The 16,027-nt window shown below is 38.4% G+C and overlaps 1 protein-coding gene across 3 annotated transcripts; it reads left to right on the top strand.

The window, feature by feature from the left end:
• Positions 1-902: 902 nt before the first annotated feature.
• nr2f5 (nuclear receptor subfamily 2, group F, member 5) lies at positions 903-14,903 on the top strand. Of its 3 annotated transcripts, XM_043261194.1 has the most exons (5): positions 4,243-7,056; positions 7,220-7,298; positions 11,112-11,392; positions 11,630-11,876; positions 13,399-14,903. In XM_043261194.1, the coding sequence occupies exons 3-5, from the start codon at positions 11,129-11,131 to the stop codon at positions 13,713-13,715; spliced, it is 828 nt and encodes a 275-aa protein (XP_043117129.1). In that variant the 5' UTR covers positions 4,243-7,056; positions 7,220-7,298; positions 11,112-11,128; the 3' UTR covers positions 13,716-14,903. The 3 variants fall into 3 exon arrangements, with proteins under 3 accessions (XP_043117130.1, XP_043117128.1, XP_043117129.1); XM_043261195.1 differs by lacking the exons at positions 4,243-7,056; positions 7,220-7,298 and adding an exon at positions 903-1,245; XM_043261193.1 differs by lacking the exons at positions 4,243-7,056; positions 7,220-7,298 and adding an exon at positions 2,663-4,235.
• The last annotated feature ends 1,124 nt before the right edge of the window (positions 14,904-16,027 follow it).

Here is a 16,027-nt window from a genome sequence, read left to right as displayed (position 1 = left end):
GAAAAATGAGACTTGGATGCATAAACAGGAAAAAAAAAAATTAGGGAGAAATGCAAGACTCCTCAGAATAGATAAACAAATAACCAAATAAATCTAGAGGACATTGGGGTGAGGGCAAGCAACCCCATAGAGGTCAGTACAGGAACAGATAAATCTCGGTTAAAGACGCCATGCTTCACAACGTCTAACCTCTTAATCAAGTCTAATCGGACAGAGGAAAGAGCACACTGTCCGAACAAACCACAATATGAAGCACAAAAATGAGGCACTCATCCAAAATGTAAATCTCACCTTATATTATGAGCCAGTGTTTTTATATATATATATATATATATATATATATATATATATATATATATATATATATAATGCATGTATAGGTGTGTGTGTGTCTGAAACCATCATATTAGCTCAAGATTAAATAATTTGTCATTTGATTTTAATATTTTGTCTCGCCATTTCAACTTTTTTGGCTCAGATAGTTCTGTTTCTTTATTCTGACTGAATCTGTGCATAGGTAACAAAAACCGCTCATTCTGAATTCTAACTTTAACTGTCCTTTCAAACAGACCCCGGGCATTCAGAAAGCGTACCTAGGCCATATTTCGCTTCACACTCGGGTTACCTAAGTGATTGTTTACCGGTACATTTTTGGACTGGCTTGTCTTTCACGTCATGAACTGGGCCACTGAATCACGGGTCACAAACTGTCAGAGCTTCCATAAATTAACCTGCAAACCGGTGGCCTTTGCATTTCCTAGGCCATGCTATGTGGTCATGTTTACTCCCTGACCTCAATCTGGGAGTCACTGTGCCAGTTGCTGCAGTCATCAGTCACCTCATGCTAGGCATGAGCTCCCCGTGCGTTTATCATGACAATCAGTCAGAGCCAGAGGTGCATCTGACATATGGATGTGCGTTCTGGATTGGTGTTGATCATACAATGTGATATAGCTCCACCTCCGGCAGATTCGAAATCGCTCGAATTGATTTTTTTTTCATTATTTACTTGCCCACATGTTGTTCCATACCTGTATGCTGTTGAGATCCAAGTTCTGATGACGGATCACGTTCTTTGGAACTTCTTTGTATGACCGCAGGAGACAGAAGTTGTATAAACTACATTCACGCTGTTAGGATATACCTGTCCTTATACAGAAAAGAGCCGCGTGATGATCCTTCAAAAATCTTCCTTTTGTATTTCACGGAAAAAATAACAGCATACCGCTTTGGAACAACACGTGGGTGAGTAAATAATGAGCTGTTTTTCAAGTCAACCTCGGATTCGATGGTTTTAAAAAGCTAAATTAATTTCATTTGGACATTTGGACAATGCCATCACTGTATAGAATTGCATTTAATCACCAAATAACGGCCTTTGTGACTATGCCACAGAATGATCTAATAGCCAGTCAAAAGGCTAATTGGAGGACAGGTAGGGTTACATGTGACAACAATTAAGCTAAGCTAAAGGCCAAATTTATGGCCTCTAGCGCTAGAAGTGCCGTGCTAAACAGGGACAACAATAACATCAAGTTCTTTTCTTTGCATGCTGCCTAATTGGGGACCATATGTTTTGTGAGTATGTAAATAATTTATTTTCTTTCATTTCCATTTATTTACTATATGCTTCGTATTTAAACATGTTTTAACTCGTTGTAAATAACGCTGGCAGTGTTATGATCGTTTTATTGCTATTGTTTTGCTAAGGCATCAACACAAAGATGAGTGTTTACTTAGCATGCAGCGTTGGACGGAGAGGGAGGCGTAACTGTTTAAACTGCTTTAATGGAATACTGCACTTACTCAGTTTCCCACTGAGACAGAGATGGGGAAATATTCACGCACCTCTGAGGAACTGAGGTGCTCTTAAACTGTTTCAAATAAAATAATTCTAACAAAAATCCCTTGAACAAAGCCCTCACATTTTAGAGCCTGTTGCATAACGATTACCTTTAACATTTAAGTTACCAGTTACTTTTCTCATCCTAACTTATTGTCCATTTTCGCAGTATTAAGAGTTTGCGTTTATTGCAAGCATTTCTTTTAACGAAGTAAACGTTTCATCCAATTTCCATGATATAAGAACGTTTACATTCTCTCTTGGAAACATTACAAAAAAACTAGAGTAAAGCTTAAAAAGATTGCATCTCGGCAAATGCAGCGTTTTCATTAAGAATTAACTAACTGACAATCTGTATTAGATTTACTGCATTTACTGCATGAATATGCACCATCAAATACATTTTTTGGCGCAACCCCGCAATAAATTCTTATTATGGTACGTTTTAATCATTTAGAACAGATGGCAGGTTTAATTTTCATACAAACAAAATCATCAGTTACCTCAATGCCTTTAACATCTACTGTTCTTCACAGCTTTTAGGTGTAATGGTAAACCCAGCGCTTGTCGCTGTAATTTACACTGTGGCCTTTTGTGCATTAACAGCTTCCCAATATGCTCATTACAGACTAAACTAACAGAAGTGAAGACTCCCGTAAGGAGCCTTTGTCAAACGGTGTAAACTCTAACACCTCCACAACACACTAATAAAAACAAGCAGGTAGATCCCTTCTTCTTCTTTTTTTTTTTTTTTTTTTTTTTTTTAAATATTAATTAGACACAGTTCCTTTTTGCCTGTTTATTTATTTTGTTCTGAAATAGCTGTGAACAAAACAACCGTTTATGCATTTCATCTTATGACATAAAATGGAACGCAAACATTCAGAAAATGATCGTCACTGAAATGTACGGCAAATTATGTATTTTGACAGATTAAAATCAGAAAATGTAGATTAAAAAAAAAAAAAAAACTGTATATAGCATTGAATCTTTTATTCCAGAACAGAACATAGTGTTAGATTAAAACAGGATGATTCACATTTGCCGTTTGTAGTGTTAATAATAATAAAAATAATCAGCGATGGTTAATCTCAAGATCTCTTCAGATTGTCTCTGTTTGAGATTGTTAAACAATTCACATTAATTGTGCAAGAGCAGAGCCTTTGTCCAATTGGACAATGACTTTTTTTTTCAAGCTCCTCCACTGACCAGTTGAGAACCTCAGTTTAGCCAAGTCCCGCCCCTTGCGAAGGCGTCATATACTAATATGGTCACTATATCCTTATAAGCAATGTGGTGGGTGGAGCTCCGGTAACCACGGCTGTTTAGTATCACTTTCACCGAATTCTTAACTACGGTTCTCAGAGATGAATCAGACAGCTGGCGAGTGAAACACGCCGAATCTCCTCTTGTAAACACGACCTACAAGTTTTGACGGATTATTTAGGATCTTTCGCGGCACAGAGTACCGTGTCACGCGGAAACAGTTCTCAGCGTTCATTCATTTTTATTTTTTTTGCGTATTTTTCGCAGTTATATTTCGCGTGCGCTCTCGCTTGGACGAATACTGCGATTCGGCGTACGAGGATTGGAAAGCGCCTTTTATTTCGTCTCTTCCTTTAAATGCCTCGCGATACCCGCGTTCGCGAGCTGTCTCGCAAATAACGCCAAACTTCACACGCGGGATTTCGAGAAGATCGCCAAGTTTCGAGCGGATGGTCCTCCGCTGTTCCCTCGGACACTATCGCGCAGAACTGACAGTATTCGGGAGCATCCGAAACTCCAAGATGAACACGCTTTTGGGATTTCTCGCACGATAATTATGCCACCCTCCTCTCTTCTGCGTAAATATCCCAAGACCTCGTCTGAGTAGAGAAGTAAAGTTTCGCCGTTTTCCACGAAGATCTCGGAAGGTGATCTCGCTTCGATCTTCTCGGCGTCCTTCAAGACCGTTTGAACTGTCCTCCCCGCTGGAGACGAGTCGCGTTGTATCGGTCTTCGCCACAGAAAGTGTTGCGGGATAGCATGGCAATGGTAGTAAATCAGTGGCAAGAGAACATTTCGGCTGACCCCGGCTCCCAGCTGCAAATGTGCAGTCAGGAGCCCGGCGGGACACCGGGAACTCCCTCGGGGTCGACCCCAGGCAACGACGCGCTCTCCGGGGACAAAATCCCCAACGTGGACTGCATGGTTTGCGGGGACAAGTCCAGCGGCAAGCACTACGGCCAGTTTACCTGCGAGGGCTGCAAGAGCTTCTTCAAGCGCTCGGTCAGACGGAACCTGAGTTACACCTGCCGGGGGAACCGAGACTGTCCCATCGACCAGCACCATCGGAACCAGTGCCAGTACTGCCGGCTGAAGAAATGCTTAAAAGTCGGGATGAGGAGAGAGGGTAAGACCCGACGGTGCTTGATCGCTGCGTGCGCTTGGAAAAATGCAGTTTAAAAAAAAACTGCAGTAGCGGATAAACTTGAGCAGAAATGTGAAACGATACAATGTAGTTGAAGCTGGATAGCACCATATAAAAAACAAAACAAAACAAAAACAAACCATGCTCTTAATGGTTCGTTAGTGGGTTTTAGTTGTCTACATAAATAGTTAAGTTGCTTGGCTATATGGATCTTCAAAGATAAAAAAAAAAAAAGTTAGTTTGTTCTTTAAGTAGCATGAGTTTCCAAAAAGATCCATCGCTTTGGTTCTAAATGGAACTTTTATTTTTCCACAAAAAAGTTTAGTTGCTACAATTATTGTTACAAGTGTATAATAATACGGACTAGTAATCATAAAGGATCTCTTTCAAACAGCATACTTATCTAAGGTGACAGATCTAAAGTTTTCACCTAGAACCATAAAGGGGTTCGAGGGCAAAGTTCGTCAAAGAACTGTTTACTCTATTGTTCTTTGCAAAGCGTGTAACTTTAGGAGTGCTTTTGAGAACCCAGAATCATGTGCTTATGGGAAGAACCTACAATGTTACATCAAACACTTCTGCTCAGAGAACTCTCTTTATCTCCAGTGTCTACAGCAAAATCAAAAAGTCGTTTGTAAGTATAATAAACGTAAGAACCGTTAATGAGCATTTGTTTTATGAGTACGCTGATGGGAAAGATTTAGATTTTTTCTTCAGTATCTGCTTAAAAGCTCATTGCAGCTTTATTGCCATTTACAATGCACCTATTTAATAATTATTTGGTTTAAAATATAATTCAGAATTTGACTAATCTCAACCGTTTGCTTTCAATTGCCCATATAACATTCGACAGCAACATGACTGTTTTTGTTTTTCTACAAATGAAACAAAAAATTCCTTCTTTGCACCATTAAAATGCATTTTCTCGAGTATGAATACTAATTTGTGGCAAAAGCATTTTAAAATGAGTTGAAATTATTAGGTCTTTTTGTGATAACTGCCAGATTCCTCATTCATTTGGGTTATGAAAATTACTGCAGGGAAAATTCATTTAGTCATCTTTTCAAAACCTCTTCATTCTCTTTGTCTGTTGACCTTCATGCTGAATCTTCATATTAGAAGATAGCTTCAATAACAAATAAGTCCATAATATTGTGTAGCCACTTTTACATTTTGACATGCCTTAGTGGCCTGTTGAATTAGAAACGATCAACATCTAGTTTTTCGATGCATGGTGGAGACAAATTAATGAAAGTCCTAAGAGCTGAAAATCCCATTATTCATAAAAGATGTATGTTTGTATAGAATTGATCAATTCTATATTTTTTTTCATGAATTCTTTTGATTACTTTTTTAAAGAAAAGCCTACATCAGGCGGTTCTATTGTAACCTACCCTGTATGGCGCGACGAATGTATTTGAAACGAAAATGCAAAAGCATTGAAATCGTGAGAAATTGCAACCTTCATGTTTTGCACTTTTATTTGAACTTGTGAAAGCGTCAGACCCTTCGGGGCAGTTTATTTAAGACAAAGTTTGCTTTATCTGTCATTCATTCATTCGAATCAATAACGTGCGTTTTTTCCTTCGCTCGGGTTGTTTTGCATTTTGTTCAGACAAAATAGATGTAGACAGGAACACATGCAGCCTCAATTCTTTCCATTCATAAATGATGTCTTCTCTGAATTATGCAATTCAGTCACTTGCAAAGAGAAGCACCTTGTACCGAGCTATTACGGATAATCTGCAGTCGTAACACAGTTCGAACCAAACAAATAAAACGCTTGGCTCAAATACCGTGGACCTTGTGGATGAGGTTTATGTTCAGTATTCACTTCTGAACGGCGTCTTGTAGCACTTGTGAAGATTCCTTCCAAGGTTCAAACCGATGCGGTCACAGACTTTGATAAGTACATATGTAGATAAATTAATAAAACGCATAAATATTATGATGTATTCGCAGTATGGGATACAGTTTCCGTCAGGGCTCCTCAAAACTGTGCAGTATTTTACATAAAGCATTCAGAAGGTCTTTTCTGGCAGTGAATGCATGGACACACGTAAGTTTAGTATGAGTGCAAAATAAATCTGATTCTGTGCTCCTGTTTATTACATGTTAGATTCATGCAAGATGGAAATATTAATGTATAGAGATTTGGTATTTACTTAACAAATAGTACGTTTATGAAGTTGGGGTTGAGTAGGTGCAAGGATGAAGGAAGAACTGCCACAGGAGCGAGAAGCTCATATACTTCTTTGATTATCAGGATTTATGTTTAGAAAGAGACAGATAATGCCTTTGACAGATCATTGGTAGACTTGAAACTCTTGAACTTTTGCATGGCTTGCTTGTTACGGATGAGGTCAAACGCGTTTCTCTCTAAGGTTCTTTGTTTTCTGCAGCTCTCAGAAATCCCACTCTCTCCTCCTACGAGTCCATCACGTGCGTTTGGTAATGAATGGGGCAGAATCACGCTGCCGGTTACACAGATGCATGTATACGCATCTACTTTTTAGTGCAGATTTCAGAGAGAATGGATAATGTGACCTTCTTGATTAAAAATAGATGGTTTTACAGGCTGATTCCACATGAGGACCTTCTGGGGATGTTCTGTGGAAGCTTCAAAGAAGCCAGAAGTGCGTCAATTTTGATGCAACTCAACACAAAGCTAAATCTCTGTCTTTATTTACTTAACCCATATGCTGTCATTTTTTTTCTGAGAGAGCTTTTCTTCATTCATAAATAATGAAGAATTACTATAGGTTTGGAATCTGCACATAAAGGCTCAAAAAAGAGCAATCAGGTAACACTTTCTCAGTACTTAAATGTATAATTACAGCTGTAATTATACAGTTTTAACTCTTAAAATAAAATCATTTTAGGTTCTCCAAAAAAAACTTTCAGTGAACACGTTTTTTGTATGAAACAATATTCTATGAACTAAACAATCTTTCACCACTATAAAGGTTTCTAAAGCTTCTATGGATGTTAAAGATTCTTCATGGAACCATCAACGCCAATAAAGAACCTTTTTAAGAGTTATAAGTAAGTAATAACTGATTGATCTGTAGGATTCAGCTAGTGCGTTCATGTCTTAGACTCACAGAGATGATCTTCCTCCTAGCGCCCCTCTTCTTCGATTGCTCTACCTGTTTTTACACCTTACGGCTGCTCTTGACATGACTGACATTCCAGCCTGACAAAGGGCGCCTCTGATTGAAAGAAAGCAGTGTGATTGCCTTGTCAGTTCCACAGGCTTCTGCAAGTATGTGCATCTGCTGGAATGTTCCAATGCACAAGGTCATGACCTTTGTCAGAACTAGAAAACGACCAGTTGTGGACCGAATGAAGTCTGACATTCACATGCAGAAGTTCTGGCATACAATATCTCATAGAATGAGGGACTTGTATATAGAGGCCATATATAGAGACCAGAATAAACAGAAAGGTTTGGGGGTGAAACTTTTGACTTGGGCCATTAAGCAGCAGTCGGTAAATAGCTTGAAATAAAATAAACGTTCACTCAAATAAATTGAAGTATTACATTTTAAAACAAACTTAAACTTAACATTTCATTTTTTTCATTTTGTTTAAATTATGGTAATAAGAAACTGTAGCAAATAAGGATATAAAACTAAAACCAAGTAAATAAATAAAAACTAATAAAATTACTCTAAATATATATGTATTTTACGTCTAAATATTTTATCTTTAAGGTTAAATATAACTAAAATAATTTTTTTTTTAACAAATTTAAAGTAATTGCCTGATAAAAGCTAATAGTTCAATACACAATATTTATTGTATGTTAACATGTTGTATCCTAATGCATGTAAATATCTGATTTATACTAAAATAACAGTTGTAAGCACCAACAACAACAATCTTATGCCACTTGTGTGGCACACATCCATTTCTGATATGCAATCCAAGGATTTTTGTATATGATTTCGTGCAGAATGGCCCAGGATGAGAAAACGTCACATTAGGACTACAGGTTGGCAGCGTGTGGGCAGATGCAGTAAACCCCGCATGTCCACCACGTGCTGCTTCTGTCGAGCGTCTCTGGAAACGAGCTGAAACTGTGACTTCATCCCATGACCTATAAGTCAGTCTCTTCCCATGTGCAGGGTGAAATATAGGTCAATGGAAAGTAAACATTAATAATAGACAGGATCATAGCAAAGTCCAAATGTGACGGCTCTCTGTGGGGTTTGGGTAAATATCACTCTGCCACCTGGTCGATTGACTAATCCTGCTGTTCAACCTGTTTAAACAGGTGACCTCTGGCAGAGGTGACTCTTCCTTCTGACTTGCTGTATAACGAAAAGCCTAAAATTTTTCAAGCAAAGTTGTGTTCAGAAGTCTGATATATATATATATATATATATATATATATATATATATATATATATATATATATATATATGTATGTATGTATGTATGTATGTATATATATGTGTGTGTGTGTGTGTGTGTGTGTATGTATATATAAGAAATATATTTTTAGACTATATAAATACATAGAAAAATAAAATATATAAAAATGAGGATAACAATTAATACATTGTTATTTTACTATATTATATTGTAATGCTAATCAAAACTAAAACCAAAAATTTATACTTGAAGCCAAATATAACTATTATTAAATGAGTGCTGTCAAAAAAATTGTTTACATAACGTGTTTGCTGTCTATATTTATTATAGTATATATATACTTCTTTACATATAATTCTATTAAAATAATCATACATGTAAATATTTTCAAAGCATATACTGTATGTGTATATACTTTTTTTTTTGGATGTGATTAATAGCTTAACAGCACTATAAAAAATACAAAAAAGCACACATCAAAAAAAAAACAAAAATTCTGAAAAAACTAAAATGGAAACTATCAGTCAATACTGTATAAATAATACTAAAATAACACTGCTGGTGGTAAAAGACAAATTATAAACCAAAAAATGGTAGAATAATGCATTTCTGCAATATTGGTTTCATTGTTCGTGTCTTTAACTGTTACCTGAAAGCATGCACTTCTTGTTTGAGTGTGAATTGCTGCAAATTCAAATTGATTCAGTCAATAAGGTTTCGTGAATTTGTGCACCTGAGATTAAATGTTTGTGCAGAAATGTGGTTGAACACCCAATGTCACAGGTTTTTGCTCAGCAAACATTGTGAACCTGTCCCCACCCTTTATGTCTTATGTATGTCAGAACTCCATCACAACCAGTTTGAGGAGAGAACGACAAACAGTGAAAACAAATGAGAAACAGGAAAGTCCAGCTGCCGTAACTTTTGACCTCTGAGTGTGAGTCAAGTGCTAATCCTCTGACACACGTGAAGCACGTTCACTTATAGATTTATCAGAGCCTCATAAGAATGCAGTTCAACTCTGAACAAATATATGCTCTTAGAAGTGCTTCGGTTTGCTCATTATTTGCAGTTTTCAGAATTTTCTGTTCTGCTTCATGCAGAGAGAGCAAAGGTTATGTGAGAAAAAGGTCCAGAAAAAACAGCAAAGACTTCACATTACATTATTAATATAACACTTACATTATTACTACAACAAAAAATCAGTTTCAAATAAATGCTGCTCTACAGAAATGTTCACCGGTTCCACAAAAAATATGTTGCTCAACCTAATTAAACACTAATATTAACAAGACTTTTTCTTTATAAGCAAATCAGCATATTAAAATGATTTCTTAGGGATCATGTGGAGTAATAATGCTGACAATTCAACTTTGCATTTATTTTTTTTAAATACAGTAATATGGAAAACAGTTATTTTTAATATTTCACAATATTATTTATTATTTTTTTTAAATAAATGCCGCCTTGGTGAGCAAAAAAGTCTCCTTTAAAAAAACTGTACCGACTCAAACTTTAATTTCAAATATCTGTACTATTGCTATAGCTATAGCTGTAAATTATACGCACATTTCTAAAGAATTCATTACATAGCTGCAGTTTCCAATATTTCATATCATAATGAGAGGCTTGTGGACTTGTTCCTTCTTTTTAATCTTCATTGTGAGTCCTGATCTTGTGTGATTTCCTAGAGGTAACTGAGTGGCTGTATTGCTGGTCATAGTGGGAGTTTCTACCACTGGATGCTCTAATCTGATTGGTGGGCTGATGCTGACAATCTCTAATATCATCCAATTAATCGGCCTGGATCTGCCTACATCTGTAATTTTGTTCCTCGTTTAATCATTCTTTTAACCTTTACTCCCCCTTACCAATGGCTAAATGCATTTTATTCAGATTAAAAACAAATAATAATAATAGAACTTTCAGGCCCTGGTCTGTCATTTATGAGAAACAACTAAGATAGAGTTGACACAAACTGCGTCTGTGAAACCTCTAAGCAATAACAGTTCCGTCTGGGTTTTTGTTTCTCTCACTTACACATACACACACCACACACAGAGTCTCTTTTTCATTCTGTGCTCATTTCATGCTCCCTCTGGTTTATAGTAAATGGAGTTATTGGCCAGACAGCAGGATAGTTAAACAGGTGTTTCCCAAATGGGCACTGAGCTGCATCGTTACAGGAATGGCCTCTGTTTTGCCCTTCGCCTCTGGCTGAACCATTTGTTTGAAGAAGTGTGAAAAACACCATTTCACCCATAGTGTTCACTCACTCATTACTCAATGATGGATAGCAGAGGGGTAGGTCGGCATCTCTCTGATGGCTTTCACAGATGCTGTGACCGCAGTTGCTTAGACATTAGAAAGCAGACGGGCATGTGATCTTTTGTAGTGGATGGATTTGGTTGTTTTTACAAGTAAACACATTAATATTCTCTTCTAATGGTTCTTTGCTTTTTAATTTCTCCTCCTTAGCTGTGCAAAGGGGTCGTATGTCCAACTCGCAGACCAGTCCAGGACAGTACCTGAGCAACGGGAGTGACCCATATAATGGGCAGCCGTATCTCTCAGGCTTCATCTCTCTGCTCCTACGGGCTGAGCCGTACCCCACGTCCCGCTATGGAGCCCAGTGCATGCAGTCCAACAACCTAATGGGCATCGAGAATATCTGTGAATTGGCCGCCCGTTTGCTCTTCAGTGCCGTGGAGTGGGCAAAGAACATCCCTTTCTTTCCTGACCTACAGCTGATGGACCAGGTAAATCAAGTTAATTGTAATTTTTACTTTTTTTTTTTACTTTTTGTTTATATATATATATATATATATATATATATATATATATATATATATATAATTGAATTAATAACAAAAAGTGGTAAGAGGGCCTAGTAACATCAGTTGAAAGAGTTACTTTTATATTTTCTATATATCTATTTTATATTTTTAAAAAAGACAATCTGTTGCAATATCTAACACGTCACTTTTTTTGTGTAGGTGGCGCTCTTGCGTATGTCGTGGAGTGAGCTGTTCGTTCTAAATGCTGCTCAGTGCTCTATGCCGCTGCATGTAGCGCCCCTGCTGGCCGCTGCTGGTCTACATGCCTCCCCAATGTCAGCCGAAAGAGTGGTGGCCTTCATGGACCACATACGTGTCTTCCAAGAGCAGGTTGAGAAACTGAAAGCCCTTCAGGTAGACACGGCCGAATACTCCTGTCTGAAGTCCATCGTGCTTTTCACCTCTGGTAAGAACAACTGAACTTTAGGCTACTTAGTTTGATTACTATTTACTGTGAGAGGCCAGTTTAGAAGCACCTCAATCATACCATTTAGAAAATACCTGGACCTGTTTTGCTGATCTGTTTAGGTCTAGCTGTAGGTAGTCCTGACTATTTTGTGAGGTTTTAGTCATGTTTGTTACTAAGTTAAATAAATAGAAAGGGTACCAGATTACATAACGTACGTTACAGTACAAAGAACGTGTAACCCAAAGCATTCACGATGGACAGGATTTCCTGTGTCGCTGCCAAACGCTTTGGTACAGAGTTTCAGACTGAGAGATGTCTTGCCCACTGGTTCAGATTATTTCTGATTCCCTGCTCTACCTGTCAGAAACCCTTTTCCAGTCCAGACCTGCACTTTTCCAAATGGATGACTGAACCCACCACTCTCGATTCATTTTTTTATCACTCAATCCTTCACACTTCCATCTATTATTGAAACCAGGCAAGCAGCCCCCCGCCCCACCTCAACTTCCACCAACATGACTGAATTATGCATGCTGAGTTGCAGCAAGAGGGATTCGCTTCAGTCTGGCCGTGACCTACATAACCTCTGTAGCCCTGGGCATCAATGTGATCCATCCTGCAATTCTAGCCAAAGCCCCCCTCCACCCCCTGCCGCGATACGCCGGCATGAGCTAACAGGGACAGACAAACTCTTGTGGCCCGTAACCTCAGCCCAAACCTCCTATCACCTCACATCACCCGACAGGCCTCTAATGTCAGCCAGTCGCCCCGACTGCCCGACGCGGTACGGTGGCAGCTCCCAGCGCGTGTTCACACTGTGAAACACAAAGAGAGAGGGGGATGCCTTTGCTGAGCGACGCCAGCGTGAGAGGGTCTGGCGATGAAGCACGCAAGGCTTGTCACTGCTGACATTATGCCAGGGAGTGACGCATCATTGCCCCCCCCTCCTTACAAAACGCTGCCTACCGTAACTATACATGTCTTTATCTGGACTCATGGGACAGAAATGGCGGTTGTGTCCTGCTCAGCGGGTATCCTCGCCTTCATAGAAATATGAAGCAATTAATCTTTTGTTATGAGAACTGAAGCTCAGCAGGATTATGTGTACGCGTACACCAATGATAAGTAGCGTGACAGAGAGAATGACGAAGGGGTTCTTGCCTTAAATACCTGCAGTTTTACACATTTGATTATTTCAGAAGTGTCTTTTCAGTAAAAACCCACCATCCAGTTTGCAGTTTAATGAATGATTGGATGGATGGATGGATGGATGGGTAGACTGATTAAGGTGTTGAATTTCATTCAGTTGCAATGATAGATAGATAGATAGATAGATAGATAGATAGATAGATAGATAGATAGATAGATATAGATATAGATAGAGAGATTGAAACGTATTAAATTTCTTTCAGTTGCAAGGCTAGATAGATTGTTTTGTAGAAAGATGTATAGATGGGTTGATAGATACTGTAGTACAGTGTTTCTTAATTTTCCCATCTGTTTTTACTTTCTTCTTCAGATGCCATGGGTCTATCTGATGTGGCCCATGTGGAGAGCATCCAGGAAAAGTCCCAGTGCGCTCTTGAGGAGTACGTGCGGAACCAATACCCCAATCAACCCAACCGATTTGGCCGCCTATTGTTACGGCTGCCCTCCCTGCGCATTGTTTCTTCTCCTGTTATCGAACAGCTGTTCTTTGTGCGACTGGTAGGCAAAACACCCATCGAGACCCTGCTGCGGGACATGCTGCTTTCCGGCTCCAGCTACAACTGGCCTTACATGCCAGTCCAGAGAGACCGGCCCATCTCACTCCATTACAACGAGAACGGGCCCTGATCCTGACCCCGCCCCTATAATCCATATCACACCCCCGCCACCAAGGGGTCATGGCCAATACAGAGAATCTGTCAGCAAGCCACACCCCTTTCTGCCACATCATCACCTGCTCACTTACCTGAAGCACCAGCCATTTGTTCAGTCAATGGGAATGGACCACAGCACTCGTACAAACACCGAACTGTTTCCTACAGAGGTTTTCTATGAACGAGAACGTCTATTCCTGATTTTGACTCAACCAGAAGCCATTAAAGCTGATGCCAAAACTTTAGAACAGCTGTTAGATGGACCTCGAAAAACCACTTGTATTAATGGGAGAGTCAAGATTCTGTCTACATGGTTGGGGGGTTGTATTTCCCCCCAGATCTAACTGAGAGAAGGGCATGACTCTTGCAGGACTTGTTGGAGAGACAGCCATTGCCAAAGTAGGACAGGCAACTGAACTCTCGGGAGCGTTTTGTGGAACTGATGACTGAGGTGAAATTTCGTTTGTCTTGTTGATTTTTGCGTTTAGGTCTCTGATGAAGTGGGAAGACTTGAAGAGGCACTTGAAACCAGCCAGAAAAACCCTCACTTTCCGTGCTTTTCTCAGCTGCATCCAAATACTCAGCACATCTAGACAGAATGTTGCCGTGTCAAGCACAACATACGTCTTGTTAAATACAGGTGTTTATCTCCTGTAGCATCAAGAAAAACACTAGGGTAAAATAGGCTATTCTGGGACATTCGAGAACGATGCAGCGATCCAAGCCAACAAAGTCTATGCTAATGTTACCATATTCTAGCTGGGCTGTCATACGATGAAATCTCATTTGACTGTTTAAAGTGTTAAGGTGGCAGTCAATCATGAAAAAATGACCCAGATTACCCTAATTGACCCGGCAAACTCAAGACCTCAATTATGCCAATAGTCTGCCTTTGATGACCAGGTATATTGTGTAGCATACTGTAGGTTTCATCAAATATTTTTGTTACTTTCTTGCTCATTTAAATATGTTTAAACCCCGTTGTCACATTTTAAACATGGCACTACAGCTTTTAAGGCAGCATTTGGATATAAAAGCCATTGGGACCTTTAAAAGCAGGACCTGTTGTATTAGTTCACAGAATATTTCTATCAAAGTATGTTTTCTGTATTTTAGGTTTGGAGAAATGAATTAATGAAATAAAAGTCTGTCATTCACAGAATTGCCGTTGCAGCTGTATTTTTTTTCCGTATCTTTGTTTCCTTGGCTGACTTTTGACTTCTAGCCAAGAAGCCAGAAGCCAGAAGCCAGAACGCAGAAAAAAACTATTAGGTAAACTATTCCTTTAAGGATCATTGTACAAGGATATTTGGATTTTTAAATCAACTGACTTCTATTCACTTTAAAGCATTACATCGTGTTTGTCATTTTGTTTTCAGTGGATTTTTCAAAAATGCTAAAATATTTCCTTAATTTAGTTAATTTATTACTTAATGCCAGTTTCCTCCTTTTTAGAAAGTAGGCCTTATAAGGAAAAATTTAATTCTGTCATTAATTACTGACACTCATGTCTTTCCAAACGCGTAAGACCTTTGTTCATCTTCACAACACAAATTTAGATATATTTTATGAAATCTGAAAGCTTTCTGAACATCAGCACTGCGTGTATTAGCGTTACATGTAGATTTCAATTTATGTACAGTCTAATCTCTAATTGTCATACCATTGAAATTTCATATTAAGAAATTCTTTTAATCCAAAAAGCGAATCATTCTTTTTTTTGAACTGGTTCTCTTTAAAATACAAAACCTTATGTAATAACTGAATACCTTAACTAATAAGGTTTTAAAAAATATGAATTTATTTAAATTATATACACTTTAAGACATCTAAGTAGTCATTTTAAGATGATGGAATATATATATATATAACCTTTTTTTTCATTATGTTCAGACCTCTGTTGGTAGGGATATAAGTCATGCTTTTGCCCTTGTGATCTCCAGACCCCTTCCAGCTAATATGAAAATTGCTTGTACCTTCATTTCAAACCTGTCACTCCAGTTCAGCAGTGACCTCTTCACCTCAACAACATGCAATATTACCTAACTGTGAATATAAAATATTTGCAGCAGCATGTTCCCCATGGGTAAGTTAAATGTCTGCTTGAATGTAGATGCCTATTGGTTTTTATCATCTCATACATTTTTCAAGCATCTATATGAAAGCATGTTGTATTTTACATCTTGAGTTCGATACATATCCAACTTCAGTTTTACCATTGTTCAGACTCTGACATGTTTTAATAGTCATTGTGGCTTGTGGTTACAATGACAAATCTACTGTCAG

The sequence above is a fragment of the Puntigrus tetrazona genome, chromosome 16, assembly GCF_018831695.1.
Source record: "Puntigrus tetrazona isolate hp1 chromosome 16, ASM1883169v1, whole genome shotgun sequence".
Taxonomy (NCBI): domain Eukaryota; kingdom Metazoa; phylum Chordata; class Actinopteri; order Cypriniformes; family Cyprinidae; genus Puntigrus; species Puntigrus tetrazona.
Note: the sequence above shows the minus strand (reverse complement) of the source record. Positions and strands in the feature narration are given on the sequence as shown.

Coding starts and splice junctions, on each gene's coding strand:
- nr2f5 (XM_043261193.1), top strand. CDS start 3,869: ATGGCAATGGTAGTAAATCAGTGGCAAGAGAACATTTCGGCTGACCCC. Junction 4,236..11,111: donor AGTCGGGATGAGGAGAGAGG/GTAAGACCCGAC, acceptor TCTCCTCCTTAG/CTGTGCAAAGGGGTCGTATG. Junction 11,877..13,398: donor CATCGTGCTTTTCACCTCTG/GTAAGAACAACT, acceptor TTTCTTCTTCAG/ATGCCATGGGTCTATCTGAT.